This window comes from Arabidopsis lyrata (genome assembly GCF_000004255.2).
Source record: "Arabidopsis lyrata subsp. lyrata unplaced genomic scaffold ARALYscaffold_7, whole genome shotgun sequence".
In the NCBI taxonomy this organism is placed as follows: Eukaryota; Viridiplantae; Streptophyta; class Magnoliopsida; order Brassicales; family Brassicaceae; genus Arabidopsis; species Arabidopsis lyrata.
This window is the reverse complement of record NW_003302549.1, coordinates 6,726,075-6,746,699: the sequence shown is the minus strand read 5'-3', so window position 1 is coordinate 6,746,699 and position 20,625 is coordinate 6,726,075. Positions and strand designations below refer to the sequence as shown.

The 20,625-nt window shown below is 34.5% G+C and overlaps 6 protein-coding genes and 1 non-coding gene across 12 annotated transcripts; 5 read left to right on the top strand and 2 right to left on the bottom strand.

Annotated features, from left to right (window-relative positions):
- The first annotated feature begins 3,286 nt into the window (after positions 1 to 3,286).
- On the top strand, positions 3,287 to 4,695 carry LOC9305693. Its single transcript, XM_002869576.2, has 3 exons — positions 3,287 to 3,404; positions 3,756 to 3,953; positions 4,282 to 4,695. The coding sequence occupies exons 2-3, from the start codon at positions 3,772 to 3,774 to the stop codon at positions 4,466 to 4,468; spliced, it is 369 nt and encodes a 122-aa protein (XP_002869622.1). The 5' UTR covers positions 3,287 to 3,404; positions 3,756 to 3,771; the 3' UTR covers positions 4,469 to 4,695.
- Positions 4,696 to 4,794: 99 nt separating this feature from the next.
- On the top strand, positions 4,795 to 6,850 carry LOC9305692 (probable caffeoyl-CoA O-methyltransferase At4g26220). 3 transcript variants are annotated; one of them, XM_021018043.1, is made up of 5 exons: positions 4,795 to 5,155; positions 5,597 to 5,703; positions 5,787 to 6,011; positions 6,107 to 6,238; positions 6,313 to 6,850. In XM_021018043.1, the coding sequence occupies exons 2-5, from the start codon at positions 5,635 to 5,637 to the stop codon at positions 6,604 to 6,606; spliced, it is 720 nt and encodes a 239-aa protein (XP_020873702.1). In that variant the 5' UTR covers positions 4,795 to 5,155; positions 5,597 to 5,634; the 3' UTR covers positions 6,607 to 6,850. The 3 variants fall into 3 exon arrangements, with proteins under 3 accessions (XP_020873702.1, XP_002869621.1, XP_020873704.1); XM_002869575.2 differs by having other exon boundaries at positions 5,595 to 5,703; positions 6,316 to 6,850; XM_021018045.1 differs by lacking the exons at positions 4,795 to 5,155; positions 5,597 to 5,703 and having other exon boundaries at positions 5,929 to 6,015; positions 6,316 to 6,850.
- Positions 6,851 to 6,859: 9 nt separating this feature from the next.
- Positions 6,860 to 6,931, bottom strand: TRNAP-UGG. Its single transcript has one exon. It is a non-coding gene; the product is annotated as a tRNA-Pro (tRNA).
- Positions 6,932 to 7,186: 255 nt separating this feature from the next.
- On the top strand, positions 7,187 to 8,134 carry LOC9303647 (60S ribosomal protein L31-3). Its single transcript, XM_021018162.1, has 3 exons — positions 7,187 to 7,291; positions 7,453 to 7,552; positions 7,709 to 8,134. Exons 2-3 carry the CDS (start codon positions 7,473 to 7,475, stop codon positions 7,986 to 7,988), a joined length of 360 nt encoding a protein of 119 aa, XP_020873821.1. The 5' UTR covers positions 7,187 to 7,291; positions 7,453 to 7,472; the 3' UTR covers positions 7,989 to 8,134.
- LOC9305691 lies at positions 8,029 to 10,419 on the bottom strand. Of its 3 annotated transcripts, none has more exons than XM_021018078.1 (8): positions 10,248 to 10,419; positions 10,091 to 10,152; positions 9,920 to 10,003; positions 9,562 to 9,616; positions 8,908 to 9,043; positions 8,577 to 8,627; positions 8,384 to 8,479; positions 8,029 to 8,287 (listed from the first exon to the last, which is right to left on the bottom strand). In XM_021018078.1, exons 1-8 carry the CDS (start codon positions 10,354 to 10,356, stop codon positions 8,257 to 8,259), a joined length of 624 nt encoding a protein of 207 aa, XP_020873737.1. In that variant the 5' UTR covers positions 10,357 to 10,419; the 3' UTR covers positions 8,029 to 8,256. The 3 variants fall into 3 exon arrangements, with proteins under 3 accessions (XP_020873737.1, XP_020873736.1, XP_002867574.1); XM_021018077.1 differs by having other exon boundaries at positions 8,029 to 8,274; XM_002867528.2 differs by lacking the exon at positions 8,029 to 8,287 and having other exon boundaries at positions 8,294 to 8,479; positions 10,248 to 10,416.
- A 482-nt stretch (positions 10,420 to 10,901) lies between these two features.
- Positions 10,902 to 12,818, top strand: LOC9305690 (galactinol synthase 6). Its single transcript, XM_002869573.2, has 4 exons — positions 10,902 to 11,430; positions 11,749 to 12,072; positions 12,179 to 12,313; positions 12,421 to 12,818. The coding sequence occupies exons 1-4, from the start codon at positions 11,023 to 11,025 to the stop codon at positions 12,637 to 12,639; spliced, it is 1,086 nt and encodes a 361-aa protein (XP_002869619.2). The 5' UTR covers positions 10,902 to 11,022; the 3' UTR covers positions 12,640 to 12,818.
- A 3,229-nt stretch (positions 12,819 to 16,047) lies between these two features.
- Positions 16,048 to 18,213, top strand: LOC9305689 (inositol oxygenase 4). Of its 2 annotated transcripts, XM_021018113.1 has the most exons (7): positions 16,048 to 16,377; positions 16,478 to 16,563; positions 16,671 to 16,775; positions 16,930 to 17,011; positions 17,172 to 17,376; positions 17,769 to 17,850; positions 17,955 to 18,053. In XM_021018113.1, exons 2-6 carry the CDS (start codon positions 16,514 to 16,516, stop codon positions 17,840 to 17,842), a joined length of 516 nt encoding a protein of 171 aa, XP_020873772.1. In that variant the 5' UTR covers positions 16,048 to 16,377; positions 16,478 to 16,513; the 3' UTR covers positions 17,843 to 17,850; positions 17,955 to 18,053. The 2 variants fall into 2 exon arrangements, with proteins under 2 accessions (XP_020873772.1, XP_020873771.1); XM_021018112.1 differs by lacking the exon at positions 17,769 to 17,850 and having other exon boundaries at positions 16,049 to 16,377; positions 17,955 to 18,213.
- The last annotated feature ends 2,412 nt before the right edge of the window (positions 18,214 to 20,625 follow it).

Sequence of the window (20,625 nt, the reverse complement as noted above, 5' to 3'; positions counted from 1 at the left end):
ATTAAATAGCCCTAAAACTAATCCCCGATTAATCCCCGTGTAATCTCTAATTTTCTTGCTAGGCGTTAGGCACACCCTCATCGCCCGACTAGCGCCTAGCGATTTTTTGAACACGGCTTTCATTATGTCATGCACAAATAACAAACATATGTGGACATACTTTGACTTATATAAACTATATACACTATAATGTTATAATACTTCAACTTACAGCTAATTAGGAGAAGTATTTGATTTGACTAGTCCTTCCAAAAGGAAACTGGAAACCCCTTGATTAAATTTATTAAATTGAGTTTCGAAAGCGTCAAGGAAATGTTAAGAATTTAAGACTAGTGGACTTTGCATGCATAATCCTTTTTAAATTAATCACCGATTTGACACTTACTTAAGTCTCTTCATTTTGCATGCTTCATTAATGTCTTTGTACTTTACTACTTTTGACTTTATACATACACATGTCTCTATCTACGTATCGAATACAATTCTTGTACTCGAAGTTTTGGGTCAAAACTAATTACCTTTTTCCCCTTGTTAATTTTAGTAGTGACCAATTCTGTATTCACTGTGAATTGATCATTAATCTCATTAGCATTAGAAAACAGATACACGTACGTACTAACCAAATTCCTTAACCGATTAATTATGAGACTCAAAATCGGCTACGTGATAACCTGATAGGCGTCTTCGAACTGTTTAATTAACACATTACGAATTTTGGTGCCTCTCATTTACACGCTTTCCAAAAGCTTTGTACGTGAATACTTTTGACTTTATGTTCTTGTATATTATAATGTACCTATAAATGGTCAAAAGATTCAATATTAAATTTGTAATTTTGTGACAACTGCTACCAAAAATGTTTTGTGACAAATGCAAAGATGGACTTTTATTTTCTTTTTGTTTGTCAACATGCAACATGCAAAACCATGATATTTTAAAATAAAAAAGAATATGATATAATTTATTTTCATACAATGTAAGTTTAACGAGTGAAATATATATATAGTTTTTTTTTAATTTAATGTTAAATTATATTCAAAAGAAAAATAAACGTTTTTATAACGAAGTGCTTCTTGAATTTGAAATAGAGTTGAAAAAATTAGCTGAAAAGAATTCTATGAAAATTTGAAAGTATTAGCTCCGAGTAGCTAGCCACATTTGGTACGCCTCGTCGTATCTTCTATCTCCCATGCGTCGAAGAGTTGTGATCTGGTTTCTGACTTGTTTATCTATCCACCTTATGATGAGTGTTTCCGAGTGTTGATCCTCGCCGTGCCTACGACCATTCCGTTCCCGCCAAATCATGTAAACAATAGCTTGAAGGGCGTATCGAGTTAGAAACTCTCCACTCTGCCTTATTGATTATTGGAAACATGATCGATGAGTTGTGACCAGGCTGTAGTGAACCTTTTTTTGAGAATCCCTTTAGCAGTAGACTCCCAAATTCCTGAGGTATATATATATATAGCTTTTCATTCATGCTGAATCTAATCTAAACGCCCGAAAATGACAGGAATACAATCAAACCTACGACCTCTTTTAAGAATTAAGAGGCCATTTAATTTCTCTTTTGTTTTTTAGCATTCTTATCTACTAGTGTTTTTATTTGCCTATTAAACGAAAAGTTGATTCTCTCCTTTTGTTTTATGAATTTATGATATACTCCGTACATTTTTTTGGTATGGTGATGATATACTTTGTACATTGCAAACATCAATATTACTTTTTATTCCTCATATTACTTTTTAGAATCAAAATGTGAAGAATAAAAAGCCGCATCCACACGTGTGTCGTGGTCGTTAAGATTTTCCAATTCAATGCTACTACCTTTTTCAAAAGTCAATAGAACAGCTGGAAGAATCTTAGCCGTCAGATCAGTCCCCACACCACACGCGTATCATGCTGACAGGCTGGTGCCTAAAATCATTGGACACGTCCCACGTGTGAACCAATCATCAACGACTCAACGTCGTCATTAATTTTACTTACATTGGTCTCGTCTTCGTGTCGTATTACGATCGAGCTGCTTCACAATTATGTTCTTATCGTTACAACAACCCGAAAATCTATAAATCTTTTATTGATTTGTCAAAAGGAATACACGTACTTATATAGATATTGGACCCAAATGTGGTTACTGGTTAGGTTTAAAGTGCTTAGTATATATCAGTTCTAAATTAGAACTTCTAATAATTACTAGATTAATTTGAATATTGGTAGTTCGGTTTTTTTCTTTCTAAATGCTAATTCATATCATCCATTCTAATTCTGTTAAAAGTATGGACAGAAATTCCTTGATATGAAACTTTGAAAAGAAAAAAAACCTTGTGTTGCATTATCATTCCAAGATTGATCACACTTAAATAAAAATAATAATTATATAGATTAGTTGGATGATTGATGATAGATATATCATTGCTATTGAAAAAAATGCTAAAAATTTCTTCTAATTCAAATGATAAAAATATTTCTGTACATTTACTTATTATTTACTAAACTCGAATTTCTTGTAGAAAATACTTGTAATCAAGTGGTTTTTACTACTAGCTAGTAATCACGTCGTATCCGTTGATTAAACTCTGTAAGCATGTGTTGGAGTTATAGACTAGAAAAACAAATGGGCAAAAAATAAACTGAATTACTAAAAATTCTTTAAATGATTTCGTTACGTGTATTATTGCTTATTATGATCTTTTTTGTTTAGATGATTTTAGTGAGACGAAATAAGAATAGAAGATAAATATGCATGATATCACATGCCAGTGGTCCAGAGTATTATTTGATGACAATCTAGTCAGATTATGCATTTGGTGTTATGATAGCTAGCTAATCATTAACCAAAGAATGAGATCCAATGACCAATTAATATATTTGATTAGCGTGTTTAATGAAAGATGATATATAATTATAATACGGTGTTGGGTGAGATATATATATACTGTTGTTAGTTGTTACTCGCTTTGTACATATAGTGTTTGTATTATTTTATTCCTCTTCAATTTAATTGAATAATACTCATGAGCTGATTGGTATTCAATAGTTTTATTTAGAGTGACAATAATTTTATCAAAAAAAAAAACTTACACCAAATGAATATTCTATGCGCGAGAGTGCGAGACCTATCAATTCAATTCAAATTCGATATTATTGGGCCTGGCCCTGCTTCTTAAGATTCGCTTACGTTTGATCGACATAATTTTATTTTGGGTCAATAAAGGCCCATATAAGGCCCATGCTGTTTTTTTTTTCCGCATTCTCTTATTATCGGAAAAACCTCAAGAAGAAGAAGAGTGGTAACAAAACAAAACCCCAAAAAACTCACAAGTCTAGAGATTCTGGTGTTGATCTAGCTCGCGCCCTCCTTCTCCGGTAGTACAATCTCCGTCGCCGATAACATCAGCAAGGTGAGAGACCTTTTCTCGTTTGATTCGAAGTTTCATCTCTTTTTTTCCAATTTATTCCCTTGAGGGAATTTGTCTGCTAGATCTACACTTTTAGGTCGCTAGCTTTGATACGACATTTGATTGATTATGGACCAACGAAAGATAATGTAACTTTTCATTAGTTCTGGGAATTTGGGATGATCTTAACTTTTGATGATTAGGGTTTTGTTTTGGTCGACACTGATATTAGGTCCAACTATTTTGATTTAGTTTTTGTGTTCTTAATTCTTTAAGAATTTGATTTTGGAATTGGATTCTTTAGATAGACAGGTCCTCTTTTAATTTGTAATTCCAAATTGTGTTATGGCTTAGGGAAGAGTTTTGAGAGATGGCATCGAAGTTGCTACAATTGAAATCCAAGGCCTGTGAAGCATCGAAGTTTGTGTCGAAGCACGGCACAACTTACTACAAACAGTTGCTGGAGAAGAACAAGCAGTATATCCAGGAGCCAGCCACTGTAGAGAAATGCAATGAGTTGTCTAAGCAGCTTCTCTACACTCGACTTGCTAGGTTGTTTTTCCTTTTACTCTCTTATACGACGGTCCTGGATTCCGTTTATTATGTTTGTTAGAATATAAATTGCGTGAAATCCTGCTAGTGATGTAGATAATCCTGGTTCTTTATCAATTGGGTTAGTGATAGACTGGTAGTGTTCTGTGGGATAAAAGAATTTTGACATTCTAAGTTTTATGGTTCTGAACCATGAAACCCTTCACATACCTAGTTACAGTCTCTACTTTGCTGCATCTGAACTAGATACCAACAATCACCTGCTTATAGAGAGTGGTTTTTGTGTCTTCGGTGTTGCTATGACTGACTTGTTTTAAATGGATCGCAGTATTCCTGGGCGTTCTGAGTCATTTTGGAAGGAAGTCGATCACGTGAAGGGCTTATGGAAAAATCGAGCAGATTTGAAGGTTGAAGATGCTGGAATTGCTGCACTTTTTGGTTTGGAATGCTTTGCGTGGTACTGTGCTGGAGAGATCGTAGGAAGGGGCTTCACTTTCACCGGCTACTACCCTTGAAGAAAGAAAGCAAACCCGTCATAAACAAACATGCGTTTTTAAAACCATTGAATGCCGAAAAGCCTTTTATATCATAACTAGCGGCTTATTATCTATCTCACGGCTCACATTAGAAGCAAAGTTAATTTCTTTTTCTCTGGATAATGAATACGCAAAAGTTTTGAAGCTGAGGCATCATCACTCATGGTAGCTCTAATAATATCAGTTGACTACATGTTGGCGTTTGTTTTTTTCTTTGTCAGTTTCATTGATGAGAACAACCATTTTTCTTGCTCATAATAGAGGAAACAGAAACAAGATTATCAAAAACATCCGCTTATTTCAATTGGGTTTAAAGTCGTCTATAGACCGTTTGGTAAGATGTTTCATTCGTGAAACCTTAGACTCTATAAATCGTTTGGTAAGATGTCATTCGTGAAACCTCAGCACTTACCAACCTTACCAGAGAAGAGTAAAACGACATTATGCCAGCTCTTCCGTGTAGATTCTTGTTTTATCGCAAAAAAGGACGAAAAATCCTATATTTTTGACAATTGTCTGAAAATACGATTAGGTTCAGAGTATTTCAACGTTGTCTTGTCTCTGTCATTTGTCTATCGCAATTTCGCATAAAAGCAAGCCTTGTAGGTGTAGAAGCATCACACAAGATTGTAGTGGAAGATCGAAAACTGAGACTTCAGTCCTCAGGTATTCTCCTCTCTCTCTCTCGACAGGTCCTCACTATAAGTTTTCTCTCTGTAACGTGCGTGATAATTTTTGGATCGTACGTTTATGCTCTTTTCTTATGAGTGTTTGGATAGTGAACCTTAACTTGATTAAGAAGTCAACTGTTTGCTAAATCAATTGGTTTTTGAAGAAGTTAGTTCTTATAATCAAGCAATTGGATAAGATAACATCACATAAAATTCACACGTCTTAATCAAAGGCAAAGCTTATGGTGTTTGAAGCTGTTTTCCTTCAAAACTTGAAAGATCTTCACTTTCAGAAAAAAGATTGTAAATTTCACCAACCCATAATCAATAAAGAACCACTTATTTTCTGCATAGCCAGTAGCTTTTTTAATTGTGCAAGCACGATTGGTTGAATTATCATGGCTATTATAAATTATGCTCTTTTCCTTGAGCAGAGATACTTGAGTGTGTTTGAGAAAGAAGACTGTGATAACAATGGCTAAGGATGAAGCCAAGGCATCAGATTTTTCCAAGGGATTGCTGAAAAGTGAAGAGCTCTATAAAGTGTGCCCCTACACATTTATCTCTACGTTTTTTTATAGTTCACTCTCCATTTCTCTGATACATTTCTTTGCAAAATGTTGCAGTATATACTGGAGACCAGTGTGTACCCACGCGAGCCGGAGGTTCTCAAGGAGCTTAGGAACATTACTCATAACCACCCTCAAGCTGGGATGGCTACTGCACCGGACGCTGGCCAGTTGATGGGGATGCTGCTTAAACTGGTAAATGCAAGAAAGACTATCGAGGTCGGGGTTTTCACTGGATACTCTCTTCTCCTCACTGCTCTTACATTACCAGAAGATGGCAAGGTATGTACATATATCTGACCAAACCAAAAGAAAAAGTGTCGTGAGCTTTTCCGCTGTTCCGCTTCTGCAACTGATTCGGTACACGAGCTCTGCAGGTTATTGCCATTGATGTGAATAGAGACTCGTATGAAATAGGATTGCCGGTTATAAAGAAAGTTGGTGTTGAACACAAAATTGATTTCAGAGAGTCTGAAGCTCTTCCAGCCCTCGACGAGCTTTTAAACGATGTAAAACTTCATACTTCTCTGTCTTTCAAAAAAATAAATAGTATGTATCCTCAGATGGTCTTCATTTTTTGAAGCAGAAAGCGAATGAGGGTGGGTTCGATTTCGCATTTGTGGATGCAGACAAGGTGAACTATTGGAACTACCATGAGAGGCTTATTAGACTGATCAAGGTTGGTGGGATAATAGTGTATGACAACACTCTCTGGGGAGGATCAGTTGCTGAGCCAGACTCCTCCACGCCCGAGTGGAGAATAGAAGTCAAGAAAGCAACCCTCGAGCTGAACAAGAAACTCTCGGCTGATCAGCGTGTGCAGATCTCGCAAGCTGCGCTTGGCGATGGAATCACTATTTGCAGGAGATTATATTGAGCTGTTCTGAGTGATCTTTTGGGTCCTGTGAATGTGAACCCTTTATATTGAGGTATAGTGATGCTAGAGTGTTTTGTTCTTTGAGATCTTTTGGGTCCTCAGAATGTCATCTTTATATTGAGGTATAGTGATGCTATAGTAGTGTTGTTCTTTGTGATATTTTGGGTCATGTGAATGTGAACCTTTTCTATCAAGTTTGTGGATTTCTTCCAATTTCAAGATTATAAAAGTTACCAAGTATTAAGAAAGAAAAGGGGCGTTCCGAGAATCGAACTCGGGACCTCTCGCACCCAAAGCGAGAATCATACCACTAGACCAAACGCCCACTTCAATATATAGTTTGTTATCTTTTTATAGAAGGCAGATCAAATCATTTGGTTTGTCCTCCAATGAAATGAACATTGAACAAGAAGAGTACAAGACAATATATATTTTCATCAAAAGTTTGTTAAAATTATCCAATGTTAAAAATCGTTAGCGTTAGCTTACAACATAAATGATACAGTATTTTTGTTTTGAGCTCAGAAACTATTGATTGGGCCATAAAATGACAGGTCTATAGTAAATTTAAAAAGCCCATCAAATCGACTAGGGTTAGTTCTTCTTCTTGTTGAGCGCCGCATATAAGCTTTCTCCATCTCTGTCACCACCGGCTCTGTATTTCGGCGTTCGTGGAGAGACGAAGGTACTCTCTTCTCTGCTTTGTCCTAATCTCCGTTAAAAAAATATGACAATGGATTTGTCTTCGTATTCTTACATTTTATTGGTAATCAAATGAAGTGAAGTGAGCTAATCGGCTTAAGATCACATATCAGAACTGAACAGATTTATTTTCGATATACGCAGGAACATATAAGAGACACAAAATGTCGGAGAAGAAGGGAAGGAAAGAAGAGGTGGTGACCAGAGAGTACACCATCAATCTCCACAGACGTCTTCATAGCTGGTAACTTCCAAAACCAAATCACTTTTGTCTTACTGCTTTAAATCTTTAGCTGTTAGATAGTGGAATCGGAATCTATAATAATGAGCTTTAAGCCAATGTGTTAATTCGATTTGTGCACTAAGCTCTACATGGAATTGTGACCTTGAAATGTTTCAGTACCTTTAAGAAGAAGGCTCCAAATGCGATCAAGGAGATAAGGAAGTTTGCTGAGAAGGCAATGGGGACAAAGGATGTGAGAGTGGATGTCAAACTGAACAAGCAGATTTGGAGCAAAGGTATCAGAGGTCCTCCTAGGAGAATCAGAGTCCGAGTTGCGCGTAAGAGAAACGATGACGAAGATGCAAAGGAAGAGTTCTTCTCTCTTGTCACTGTTGCCGAAATCCCTGCTGAAGGACTCTCTGGCCTTGGCACTAAGGTCATTGAAGAAGAGGATTGAACTATCTATCTTGTATTAACAACATCTTATCAGATTTCTGAGTTTTGTTTTTTTTTAAATCACTTATTGGAGAGACCGTTTATCTTATTGAATCCTTGATCCATGAAATGCCATTGAGACAGAATCTCAGTCTTGGGTCGTAACTAGTATCTGTTCAACCATCCCTGCATTTGTTTCAGTAAAGATTGACACCATCTTGTTCTATCGTGATCACATCTGCAGCTATGGATATGATTATGATGCACCACTCTCAAGTGAATTGTTTGAATCAATCAATACCTGGAATCTGCTTCATAAATCTTGTTCGAGTCAATCATGAGTGAAAGAGTCAAAACTTGCACTCTAGGTATCACAAATTCACTCTGAAGAGTATTCAAAGTAGTGATCATCTCTACCTTGCTTTATATGCATACATATAGTTCCTTAGTTTTTTCACTTCCTCAGATGATTCCTCTAGTAGATGGTCCACGTAAAGACAAATTCCAGCTCCACTGCAATTTCGAAGGACAGAAAAGTTGATGCAAACATTAGTGTTACATACGCAGGGCATACAACACAGGGTTATATCTAAGCGATAGATGCACATACCAAAGCGGCCCAAACGGAAGCCAGATAGCATCCCACCGGAACTTCGGAAGCCTAGAACATGAGTGAGAATAGATTATAAGCATACATTTACAGAGAGCACAAATGGAAGGAATAGACAAGAGATGTCGTTAACGTTGATACCGCATAAACGACTAGCACAAGGATTAATGCTACTAAAAATGGCTTTATAATCAGTGAACCGGTATCTCTAGAGCTATACAATGAGATTGATTGCATTCTAGCTTCTTTTAAATCTAATAGTAGTAATAATGAAAGTTTGTGAAGTGTAAGATGGTATCCGAAGTAATGAAATATATACTCTCTAGTGTACCTCAGCAAGTAATAAAGCCAAAAGATGGTCAATGCAGATCCAACAACACATGAGTACCAGAACCATCGTCTATGATCATTCTTCTTATCTCGTAGCCCGACAATGGAGAGGCAGCAAGCCATGATAGCGATCCACTCTGATCCAAAATCCAATGATAAAAAGTATTATAGTTGCAAGAATCAAAAATGCGACTTTCTTTTTTAAAGAAATGAATTGAAGATCAAACAGCAAAGTCTTCTGACGGCTTTAAGGTTTCAGTATGGCCGTAAATTGGTTCTAACAATTATACTAGCAGAAAAGCAGTTTGACACTCAAAATGCAATCACTCAATACCTAAGGTCTAAAACACTTAAGATGCAAATCACTCTTTCTATTTCTACTACACTATTCCACAAACCGATATGCTCTCATCTCTCAGTTCATCTCCTATGAACAGTGATACTCGGGAACTACAGCCAGAGGTTGAACATGTCAATGTGTGTATTAGATTACTGTGCATCTAACATATCTGTTTTTTTCCCATATTGATACAAGAAATTACACGACACTTCCACACAAGCTCAGTCTTGGCTGTACTACCATACAGATTGACAAGAAAAATCTAATAAACCATGACTATAAAGTATAAAACACACATATAGATGTAAGACAAACCAGCTGAAATGACCATCCATGACTTGAGATCTTCCATGAAGTAGGCATGATACCGCTGCTCAGAAAAAAATGGCATACATGAAATACAGAACGTACAATATACATACCTTAGATAAAGAGACATTTGTATATGTAGTATAAGTATGTAACTCCATACACAGGTAGAATTAGTGTATCACATATAAAGATTGCAAGTGTACTCAATTCTCTAAATTATTAGCTCACAACAAGAAATTCAAAGCTCTAATTCCGAAATCTATCATTTAAACAACATCAATATTAGACTGAAAACTAGTCGATCAAATCGAATTGCAACAAGCACGAACAAAGCCACACTTAGGTAGAGATTATCAATTACCAGTTCCCATGGTGACACGAACTGCTGGAGAATGGAGTAGAAGAGAAAAGCTCCATAGCATATCAGGAGAACCACGAACACACTCTACACAAAAGAGTAATTCAAACTGTTTTAAGAAACAGAAGTCTCAAATTTTGAAGAAATTGGATACTGTTCTCCGATCAACCATACCCTCCATTGCCGACTTTGCTGAGCATGAGCTTCCTCAAGCGACCTAACGTGCTCTTCTTGCTCTGTACAACAACGATGATAGCGAGAAAATATTACCAACTTGCTTTTAAGAATCTGCCAAAAAATTATTTCACAGGATGAGAGTAAGAAACAAAACCTTGCGTATCAATAGGCCGAGAATCGACGTCGTCGGAAGTAGGAAGAACGAACTTATCATCATCTTCATCGCGACGAGTTCTTCGCCATTTTCTCGCTAACTTCTTCATTTGATTTTTCTTCAGATTGCAAAAAGAAAACTCAGAGAAATGGAAACCTTCAATGAGATTTAGTTACACAACACCGTTTCTTCAACGAAAGTGTCTCCAGCCAAAAAAGTCTATTGAGAAGCCCAGCCCATATTTAAGCAATATTGATTCGGTTTTTATCTCCGGCTTAATTTAGTGTATTGAAGAAAATGGGCTTTAGATTCAACGTAAGCCCAACAGTTGGTCAAACTAGAAGAATTTACACAAAAAGAAACTGCAAGACTTTATAACGAATAATTTAAGAGATAATTCAATAAGGCAACACATGGCAATTTATGCCATTTACACAAAAACATTCAATGCACCGATTTAATCCTTGCGCAAATATATTATGAATTATCCTCATTTCCATATTAGTTTAAGAATTTTTAGATTTTCATTTTTTCTTTATCTTCTCCGACTTAATCCACATGCGCTAATAAATATGATGAATTATCCTCATTTCCATATTGATTACAATTTTCGATTCCTTTTTCTTTATCCTCTCCGATTTAAATCTTGGTAAACAATCACTTCCTTCAAAAACGTTATTAAACGATGAAGATTTCAAATATTCTCTAATTAAGTCCATACTTAATTCTCTATTCTCATTTAATTCTCCTCTCTCTCGCTCCCTTATATAATAAGATGGTTTCGCATATCTTTCATTCACTTATAATCACAACCAAAAAAAAAGAGTTCCTATCTTTCAAAGAAACTAATTTTCTAAAGATGGCCCAAATGATCGAGAAGAAGATCGAAGATGACGTGATGATGAGCCCTGATGGTGATAAAAGAGCTTATGTCACTTTCCTTGCCGGGAACAAAGACTACTGGATGGGTGTGGTTGGTCTAGCCAAAGGACTTCGTAAGGTGAAATCTGCTTATCCTCTTGTGGTGGCTATTCTCCCGGACGTGCCTGAAGAACACCGTCAAATCTTGGTCGCTCAGGGATGCATCATCCGTGAGATCGAACCAGTCTATCCCCCAGAAAACAAAACCGGTTATTCTATGGCTTATTATGTTATCAACTACTCCAAGCTTCGTATTTGGGAGGTAAAAATCTTTATAACTATATATTTATATTTATTCATTATATGACCGTATCGTTTTTTTTGTGTGTGATTGTTATTACCAATTACTTTGATTGTTACCTTAGTTTAGAAAAACACAATACCGCCTAATATCACTTGTGGACGATTTTTTGATTAATCACGTGTCGAACGTTAATGTCCCATGTAGATCTATCAAATAACATTGCACAAATATATATAATTAATATTTCAAAAAGTCGCTGTGTATATTTTTCGCCAATAATCGTTACACATGATATATGTGCCATATCTAACGACTTATTAATATATCTAAATGCAGTTTGTGGAATATGAGAAGATGATCTATCTAGATGGAGACATTCAAGTATTTAGTAATATCGATCATCTTTTTGATACTCCTCGTGGCTATTTGTACGCTGTCAAAGATTGTTTTTGCGAGGTTTCTTGGTCCAAAACTCCTCAATACAAGATCGGTTACTGCCAACAGTGTCCTGAAAAGGTGACTTGGCCTGTCGAAAGCCTTGGTTCTCCACCGCCGGTTTATTTCAACGCCGGTATGTTGGTTTTTGAACCAAATCTCGTCACTTACGAGGATCTTCTTCGTGTTGTTCAAATCACCACTCCAACTTACTTTGCCGAACAGGTACGATTTTGTTTGCTTTTTCATTATATGATATTGTTTTATTTTTCATTATTTGATTTGAGTTTTCTTTATTATACAGTCTAATATTATTGCTTATTTTTTGTAGGATTTTCTGAATGATTACTTTAGAGACATTTACAAGCCAATCCCTTCGACCTATAACCTCGTAATGGCTATGCTTTGGCGTCATCCTGAACACGTTGACCTTGACCAAATCAGTGTTGTTCATTACTGTGCTAATGTACGTTTTATTTCGTTTTAAATCCTTAATTTCATCTCTACATATATGTATTAACGTATATAATATATTCTTGTTACTAAAATTTTATATTTTAATCAATTGTATAGGGTTCGAAGCCTTGGAAATTCGATGAAGCTGAAGAGCATATGGATCGTGAAGACATAAAAATGTTGGTGAAGAAATGGTGGGACATTTACGAAGATGCGAGTTTAGACTACAAGAACTTTGTCGAGACTGAGCCTAAGCTAAGTCCGATCACAGCAACCTTGGCTTCCAAGGAATCTGTTGGCGATGTCCTTACGAGCCTTGCCCCATCTGCCGCATAACCAATCCTTTACGTGGAGACTTTATTATGGAACTTTTTTTTTGGTTTTAATGAGAGGTTTAGCTATATATATAATTTTATCATAATTATATATAGCAACCTCGTTTGAGTTTGATGTTTGTGAGATTAGAATGGTTGGTCTTGTGTTTGTGTTTGACTATTGTGTCAATGTCGACCTTGACCACCCCTTTACTTCTCTTTTTAATCAATAATAAGAATGTTGTTTTGGCTTTAATTCTTCCATTCGTTTTTTTTGCTTTTTGTATAACAACTTAATTATGTTTTTATTCGACAATAACTTTTATACATCAATGGTAGTTGACGAATGGATGATAAATGATATAAGTGATAATTTGTATAAATTAACCATTCGATGTGTATGTAATTACCGAACTAGTTTTAACAAATTTTTGGTTAAAGGCTAAGAAGTATGCACATTTCCTAAAGAACACCGATGCATCAAAACCGAAGTTAAACGGTAAGGACTAAGGAGCTTCAAATTTTTGGTTACCGAAGTTAAACGGTAAGGAGTTTAGCTTCTCGAGGGTACGTATTAAAATGACTCTTTCTTGATGTAATTCTATATTACATTCAGCAAGTAATCCGATACATTAAAGTCTTACTATTTATGACACTGGATTAAATGAATAATCAAACAAAGGATATAGAGATTATACGATACAAGAAAATTAATGCGGATTTTAGTATACAAGAAAATTAAAGGAGAGTATAATTTAAAACAAAATGATCCCAAGGACATTATTACTTATTCCATATAAGTTAAAATTTTCCGATTCTGAAACAATCCGAGTCCTACCAATATGGTAAGAAAATAATAACTAAGACAATGAATCATATCTAATCAAAGAATCCGTAAAATATGAATCTTACTTATGAATCGTTCCCTCCAGTATCCAACTAGATTTTATATGGAAACGGTATCTCATAATATTAGCGTATTTAATGAATAACTAATTAACAGTTGACCAAACAAAACCTATACCTCATAAATCAATATATTAGTGTGGTTTAAAACTATAATATTCTTTAATTTCAGTAAATGCATTGACCAAATATTGTCCATACTTAAATAATTTTGATCGGTCTGATCGTCATGAACCGATATTGATTTCGGATACTTTAACTGTTGAAATTTTACATTAGTATTGATTGATAAGACGACGTCGCTGTAATATGTCACCATCGCTTGAACATGGTTTTTCCATTTAAAAGATTAAAATTTGAAATGATGACTAGCTATTCCTGTTATAGCCATTACATAAAAAAGAGAAGTAGAGCTTGGATTTATTCGTTATGTATGCTTCATTCAGACATAGTGGGTCGTTGAGCTTAAATGATTTTGTCTAATATCCAATTATTGTACTTGATCCATATAAAAAATAAATATACAAACATTTTTACGGATTTTTATGTCAAATAAAAAATTGCTCATGAATTTATTATAAGCATATCAATCTTTATAATTGCCGCTCAATTAGTCATTACGTTCCTACTATATCGTTGGTTTATCAAAGTTTGTTCTTACTATATCGTTGGTTTGACTAGAACAATATGCCAACGATATAGTAGTAGGATTGTAATAATACACAATCCATAGGCCACATGTGTATTAACTTGTGTTAGATCAGTTAGTCATCGATACCCTATAAAAAGACAAAGTTTGACAACATAATACAAGGATTGAAAGGCAAATCTCAGTTAGTTATTACGTTCCTAGCATATTGTTTGTTTACATCGGTTTATATTCTTTTGAGTGTAATTGTGTAAATATTAGAATACGCAATTCATAAGCCATATGTGTTTTAATTAACTTGTGTTAAAAAAAAAAAAATTAAACATCTTTTTATTCATCTTTTCTTTTCTTCTCCCCTATAAAAGATACCATTGAGAGAACTTACAAATAATAAAATTAAACTTGCAACAAGTACAAGTATACTATTGACTAGCTAATCTTGTTATAGCCAATGCATATAGAAGATGAAGTGGAGTTTGGATTTATTCTTTATACATGCTTCATTCGGACACATTGTGTCGTTTAGCGTAAATGATTTTGTTTAATATACAATCACTGTATCCGGTAGTAGACTGCTCTAGAATCAAGTATATATAATTGCGGCTCAATATTAGTTATTGCATGCGTTCCTAGCTCATCGTCGTTTGTTGTGTCTTATTATGCTGGTTTTCTTTTAAGTATAATTATTAATAGTTTTGAAGTATCAAGTATGTGTGTCTTCGCCGTAAAATTTTTGATGGTGTGATTTTGGATGCCGAAAAAAATTGACGTAGTTTTGATTAGTGGAGTCAGGTTTATGCCAAGTTCTATATGGTAGATGAAGCTACCCAAAAAACTAATTTTATAATTAAATGAACTTTTTTTTTTTTTTTTTATATTAAGGATAATTCGTCGTGCATGTGTAAAAAAGTAAATCGGTAGAATTAAGATCATAAACATATGTTACTCAACAACCATAGAAACCAAAGCTGTTTAGCCTCTGTTTTCCCCAAAAGAAAAAAAACAAACAAAGATCATAACATCTTAGGCCATGTATTGCTGAGTCAACCCCAACTTTATTTTATGGACGCTTTGACTTGTATAAGCTTCTACAAGTAAGCTAATATATTTCCCCGATGTTGTTATTGTCAAGGAGAGGAAATGTCTCCCAATCCTAATCTATTATCTACTTGAAGGGAATTGCGGTTATGAATTCAGAATGTTGCTGATGAGCTTACATGGGAAAAAAGAGAACCACGAGCGCGTGTCTCTCTTGTCTCGTCTCTCTTTCTATTCCATAAAATGTTCTAGTGAAGACCATGATTTCTCTGCACCACCACTATAGTCAAAGGATGTACCATATATTTTCTCTCTTTATTACTCGTCACCCTTTCGTACCCGTTCTCTTTTGTCCGTTTCTTCTCTCTAAAACCGTTCTTTGAAGATGTAAAGCTCTCTTGAGAAGCTTATTATTCTTCGTAATTTACATGGTTTCCTGGCTTAGTTAACACAATGAATATTTTTTATTTTCCTTTTTGATTAAAATGAATTAAATGTTAGGGATTCAACAAAATTCATGATATATTTTCCATTTTTTTTTGTTCGAAGTAGAGGAGGTTTCTACATTTTAATTTTAGAAGAAGAGCAAGGACAAGACCGGAAAGTTAAAGTTTTTTTTTTTTTTTTTTTTTGGACAAACCGGAAAGTTAAAGTTAAATGGAGGATTTTCGATGCCAAAGATGGGCGAAGTGTGCGTATATAGTGGTTTTCTTTGCAATTATAAATTATGCGGTTTTGAGTACGTATATCTTTTTAAAAATTAAGGTTGTGATTTTGGATGCAAAAAAAAAAAAAGAAGTTGTTGTTTTGGTTAGTGGCGTTAGGTTCACGTCTATTTCTACATGTTAAATGACAATACCCAAAAATGGATAAGAGTAATTGAATAAGGACAACAATAATTGTACCTATGTTGTTCTATTTTTGTTATCACGTGTATAAAGTATATACAAAACCCACATGTGTATCTGCAGTGTGCATATGTATAACCCTTCAAAAAGAAGTGACTAGGCGGAGGATTTTCTCCACACCACCACTATAAATACTCGTAAATTAAAGTCTTCATCACAAAAGTTATATAATCAAAAGGATAAGCATATAATCTCAGGTGGGCTAAAGAGAACGGAAGCACCTTGCCGTCCAAAGAACAGTTTATCATTCCTTTTACTGGTAAGCACTTCAATTAAATATATGTCTAAACAACATTCTAAATTAATAGTACTAAATTAAGAGCAAAGATTATTTTTATTAATTACTTACATATCCGCAGCATTGCACACGTACGGCTGGAGAATACACCCATGGTATGAACGAGGAAGAGAAGGAGAACATGAAGTTGCTATACACGTTTTCGAAGTAATTAATTACATTTCTTAAACATGATTTAAGTTATTCTTTTGGTTGACTTGAATCCTTATAAGTTGAATCACTAATTTTCTTTATATTCTTGTTAATTATTACAGCAAGTATTCGAGTTATACAGCAAAAGCAAAAAATTCACATCTAGCTACCAAAGACGACGAAGCGTTCTTGGCACCAGAAATGAATGCATTCAGCCGTCAATTCAGGTTCTTATTTTGTTTCATCTATATACACCGAATTATAAAAGACATTATGAATATAAAAATAAGGATTGAAAATTGGAGTTTATTTTATTTTATTTTATTTTTGGTCGGATCTAAAACCTTGACTTGATCCATAACGATTGGTATTTGGTCGCAGGGACTATGATGCTGAGTCTGAAAGGCAGAAAAGCGTGGAAGCTTTTTACAAAGCTCAGCATATCAACCAAACTGTCGCTTTTGTAAGATTCTTTAAACTAATTAGGGTTTATATTTTTTTGACAAAAATAATAATTAGGGTTTATATATTTATACGAGACATCTAAATAAAATCTATGTGATCCACGTAGAATATATATATATGTGTTATATCTATATAAGTAAGACAATGTACTTTTTCAGGTGACAAAGATGAGGGCTGATTTTGGAAAATTGGACAAAAAGGTGATGAGCATTTGGGAATGCTGTGAGCTCCTTAACGAGGTCGTAGATGAGAGTGATCCAGATCTTGATGAGCCTCAGATTCAACATTTGCTTCAATCCGCGGAAGCCATCCGCAAAGATTACCCTAATGAAGATTGGCTTCATCTAACCGCTCTTATTCATGGTAATTTGTTATTACTAATATATAGTGCCTTTTTTTTTTGAATTAGAACAATGTATATGAGTATCTCAGCTAGTTCATGGTTAGATTAATTTAGTTTCAATAATTGAAACCAAAACCAAAACTAAAGAAGATCCGATACCAAAGCACGATTAATTTAAAGACTGACAACCAAAACTGGAATTTATACTAAAGGATGTGGATTAAACAAATATAGTTAGGGCTTGACCTTCATCACGTCAACATGAACTTTGCTTTTGCTGTATAAGTCGCCCTTACTGTATTAACAATAATATATAGCAATTAGAGGTTGTAGATATTAGGAGCAAGACTTAATCATGTATTGATCCTAATAACTACGGTCTCTAAATTGTTGTATATTATTGGTATTATAGCAAGTACGACTTATACAGCAAGGGCAAAGTTCACGTTGATGTGGAGAAGGTCAAGTTCTATTTTATGTCTCTGATCTAGAAGGTAAGTTTATATTGCATTTTCTTTACCAAAAAAAAGTAGTAAGTACTCTCTATTTTTAAAGAAAAATATGAATTTCAACTAATTGTTTTTTCGATTTTTTACAGTATTATTCCGGAGGTGGTGGTGGAGTGTGGAGAAGAAAATAAGTGGCCATGCAGGATTTGCCAAAGGACTTAGTGGCCGGGGCACTTAACTCATTGAAGAAGAGGATTGAACAATCTTGTATTTTTCAAGTTTTGGTTTTTTTTTTACGTTGGAGTGACTTCTAATCAGGATTGAACAATCCATTTTATCTTCTTAAAAATCCTTGATCCATGTTTCATGAACTGCGAGCGATTCAATATGACAACTTCTGTTTTACCATCCTTTCATTTTTTCTATTAAAGTTTGACCATCTGGCAATATTCGATTCATGACCACATGCATATATATGCATCTATGAGTCTGATTTTAAGGCACCAATTTCATTTTTCTTTTTCTTTTTCAAGTGAATTGTGTGAATCAATCACGGATTCATTATACAAATGGACTATTTAGCAACAGACGGATGTTATTAAGAGGGATGATAGAGTCAAAACTTGCACTCTTGCTATGACAAATTTACTCTGAAGAGTACTGTGATGGCCTTTATCTCTATTCTCTACCTTGCTTTATACGGATACATACAGTTGCTTAGGCTTTTCACTTCTTCAGATGATTCCTTGCCTTCAGTAGGTGGTCCACATCGACATGTTCCAGCTCCGCTTCAATTTCAAAGTATAGTAAGTTGATACAACATTAGTGTTACAGACACCGGGTACATATACGCGATAGATACACATACTAAAAGGGGCCCAAATGGAAGCCAGATAGCATCCTACTGGAACTGTGGAAGCGTAGAACACGAGTGTGAGAACAGATTATTAGCACAAATCTACAGAGAGCACGAATGAAAGGAACTGAAGAGAAACATCACTATTGGTATGAAACAATGATTCTATATGTTTGCTATAGCTTTCTTCTAAATCTAGTAACGGTAATAATAATGAAGGTAGATCAATTGTAAGATGGTAGGTGATACTAGTGAAATGTATATATGTCGAGGACTAATCTAGTTTTACCTCAGTAAGTAATAAAACAAAAGATTGTCAATACAGAGACAATAACAAACGAGTACCAGAACCACCGTCGTCTGTGACCATTCTTCTTATCTAATTGGCCCAGTAACTGAGAGGGAGCAAGCCAAGATAGCAATCCACTCTGATCCAAAAAACCGGTGTGCATGTAAAAATTGAAAATATGCGAAAAACAGAAAAATCGAATTGAAGATCAAGCAGCATAACTTTCTCTGATGGTAGTAAGGTTAAAGTATGGCCATAATATATGGTTCTACTAACCATGTATCAAGAAGTATTTTTAGGTGCCTAAGGTCCAAGAAACTAAAACTGAACACACTCTTTCTCGCTCTACATTAATCTATCATCATCTCCTATGACATTTGATACTCAAAGAACTACAGACAGAGTTTTCTATGAAAGTGGGGAGAGATTAATATTCATTAAACATAGTCACATATTTGTTATTTTCCCATATTGGTACAATAGCTTAAACACCATTCAACACAAGGTCACTATCGGCCATACCACCTTAAGAATGGCGAGACATAAATAATGATTAATGAACGCATGATAATACACAGGAAAAAATGGCATCACTTGAGAAGAATTCATGAAATACAGACGGTACAATATCTTAAATAAAAAGACATTTGTATATGTATAAGTTAATATAACTCCATAAACAGGGAGAATTAGTGTGTAATCCATATAGTGAGAAATTATCATATACCAGTTTCCATGGTGATATGAACTGCTTAAAAAATAGAGTAGAAGAGGAAAGCTCCATAGCAGATCAGAAGTACTTGTTCTTCTTGTCGAAGAATTCTCCCCCGTTTTCTCGCTAACTTCTTCATTTGATTTTTCTTTAATTCTAGCTCCATTTAAGAGTCTAGCCCATAAAATTATAAGCCCAAAATAAGTCAATATCCAATTACCCACCCATGAATGGTTTTAATATTATGGGCTATCGCATGTCAAGGGATGCGATATATTGTAATTGTAATTGTATATATACGAGAGATATTTTACCTACACAGTATATATATATATATATATATATATATATATATATTTTTTTTTTATATATACGCTCAGTATATAGTTGACGTATACAATTATATTGTAACATTGAATGTGTAGAAAATTATAGATAGCCTTAAAATTAAAAGAAACGCATTTGAATAGATGATGAGTAGATATTTCGTCATGCATGTGTGGAAAAGCAAACCGGTATAATTAAGATAACATATAAATGAAGGCCACGTAATGCTGACTCAAATCCTATATTTATTTTAAGAACATTTTGACTTGTACAAGCTACAATCAAGCTAACACTTTTTCATACTTTTTGAGGACTAAGCTCATGCTTATTTAAGATTAAGGACAACTTAATTGTTCATTTTATAAACTGTTGGCATATTAAAACAGATTTACTGATTTCTCAACTATTAAATTATGATAGTGTTAGCAAATTACTAACATTGGTTCTTGGTCAAGTAAGGCTGTTGACCGGATACAAACCTTATCTTATATACTCTCAATTTTAAGTAAACTCTCTGCATAAATCTATAATTATGTTCAACCAACATAACATTTTAAGAAAGAGTATTCAAATAAATGTACAACAAAAAATGAAAAATTCTTGATTAAATAATTATTCTGATCTGTGGAGGTGTTT

Coding starts and splice junctions, on each gene's coding strand:
- LOC9305693 (XM_002869576.2), top strand. CDS start 3,772: ATGGCATCGAAGTTGCTACAATTGAAATCCAAGGCCTGTGAAGCATCG. Junction 3,954..4,281: donor CTCTACACTCGACTTGCTAG/GTTGTTTTTCCT, acceptor AATGGATCGCAG/TATTCCTGGGCGTTCTGAGT.
- LOC9305692 (XM_021018043.1), top strand. CDS start 5,635: ATGGCTAAGGATGAAGCCAAGGCATCAGATTTTTCCAAGGGATTGCTG. Junction 5,704..5,786: donor AAAGTGAAGAGCTCTATAAA/GTGTGCCCCTAC, acceptor AAAATGTTGCAG/TATATACTGGAGACCAGTGT. Junction 6,012..6,106: donor CATTACCAGAAGATGGCAAG/GTATGTACATAT, acceptor CGAGCTCTGCAG/GTTATTGCCATTGATGTGAA.
- LOC9303647 (XM_021018162.1), top strand. CDS start 7,473: ATGTCGGAGAAGAAGGGAAGGAAAGAAGAGGTGGTGACCAGAGAGTAC. Junction 7,553..7,708: donor CACAGACGTCTTCATAGCTG/GTAACTTCCAAA, acceptor GAAATGTTTCAG/TACCTTTAAGAAGAAGGCTC.
- LOC9305691 (XM_021018077.1), bottom strand. CDS start 10,356: ATGAAGAAGTTAGCGAGAAAATGGCGAAGAACTCGTCGCGATGAAGAT. Junction 8,628..8,907: donor TGGCTTTATTACTTGCTGAG/GTACACTAGAGA, acceptor CTCATGTTCTAG/GCTTCCGAAGTTCCGGTGGG. Junction 8,275..8,383: donor ATGTATGCATATAAAGCAAG/GTAGAGATGATC, acceptor TTTATGAAGCAG/ATTCCAGGTATTGATTGATT.
- LOC9305690 (XM_002869573.2), top strand. CDS start 11,023: ATGGTTTCGCATATCTTTCATTCACTTATAATCACAACCAAAAAAAAA. Junction 11,431..11,748: donor CCAAGCTTCGTATTTGGGAG/GTAAAAATCTTT, acceptor ATCTAAATGCAG/TTTGTGGAATATGAGAAGAT. Junction 12,073..12,178: donor CAACTTACTTTGCCGAACAG/GTACGATTTTGT, acceptor TATTTTTTGTAG/GATTTTCTGAATGATTACTT.
- LOC9305689 (XM_021018112.1), top strand. CDS start 16,514: ATGAACGAGGAAGAGAAGGAGAACATGAAGTTGCTATACACGTTTTCG. Junction 16,564..16,670: donor TTGCTATACACGTTTTCGAA/GTAATTAATTAC, acceptor TAATTATTACAG/CAAGTATTCGAGTTATACAG. Junction 16,776..16,929: donor GCATTCAGCCGTCAATTCAG/GTTCTTATTTTG, acceptor ATTTGGTCGCAG/GGACTATGATGCTGAGTCTG.